At 44.8% G+C, this 440-nt stretch overlaps 1 protein-coding gene across 1 annotated transcript in view; it reads right to left on the reverse strand.

Moving 5' to 3' along the window:
* Positions 1–377: 377 nt before the first annotated feature.
* EMH_0070490 (uncharacterized protein) overlaps positions 378–440 on the reverse strand; it is a gene marked incomplete at both ends in the record, with an annotated part of 3468 nt that continues 3405 nt past the window's right edge. Inside the window, one exon of the mRNA XM_013498981.1 lies at positions 378–438. Within this exon, the coding sequence (XP_013354435.1) occupies positions 378–438 (61 nt within the window). The remainder of the gene's footprint in view (positions 439–440) is intronic.

The raw sequence follows: 440 nt of genomic DNA on the forward strand, positions 1-440 counted from the left end.
AGTGCGTCCAACAACGAAAAAAAACCCGCAGTTTCCTCTTGCTGCTGCTGCTGCGGCTGGTCCTCTTGCTGCTGCTGCTGCATGTATAAATAACATACTAGGAGTAATCGGAGTATCTTCCTGTTGTGTATTTATATTTATATTTATATTATTTATATTATTTTTATTTTTTATTTTTTCTTTTTCTTCTTTTATTTTATCTTTATCATTTTGCTGCTCAATCAATAAATTATTAAGTGCAGCAGCAGCAGCAACAGCAGCAGCAGCAGCACTTTCTGCTGCTGTTGCAGCTGCTGTTGATGCTCCTGCTGCTGTTTCTTGTTCTTTTTCTCTTCCTTTTGCTGCTGCTGCTGCTTCTGTTGCTGCTGATACCGCCTCTAGCAGTACCCTAGCCTGCAGCAGCAGCTGCGAGAGGGGGGCCCCCCGGGGGGCCCCCCCGG

Source organism: Eimeria mitis, genomic scaffold, assembly GCF_000499745.2.
Source record: "Eimeria mitis Houghton genomic scaffold, Emh_scaff3884, whole genome shotgun sequence".
Classification (NCBI taxonomy): domain Eukaryota; phylum Apicomplexa; class Conoidasida; order Eucoccidiorida; family Eimeriidae; genus Eimeria; species Eimeria mitis.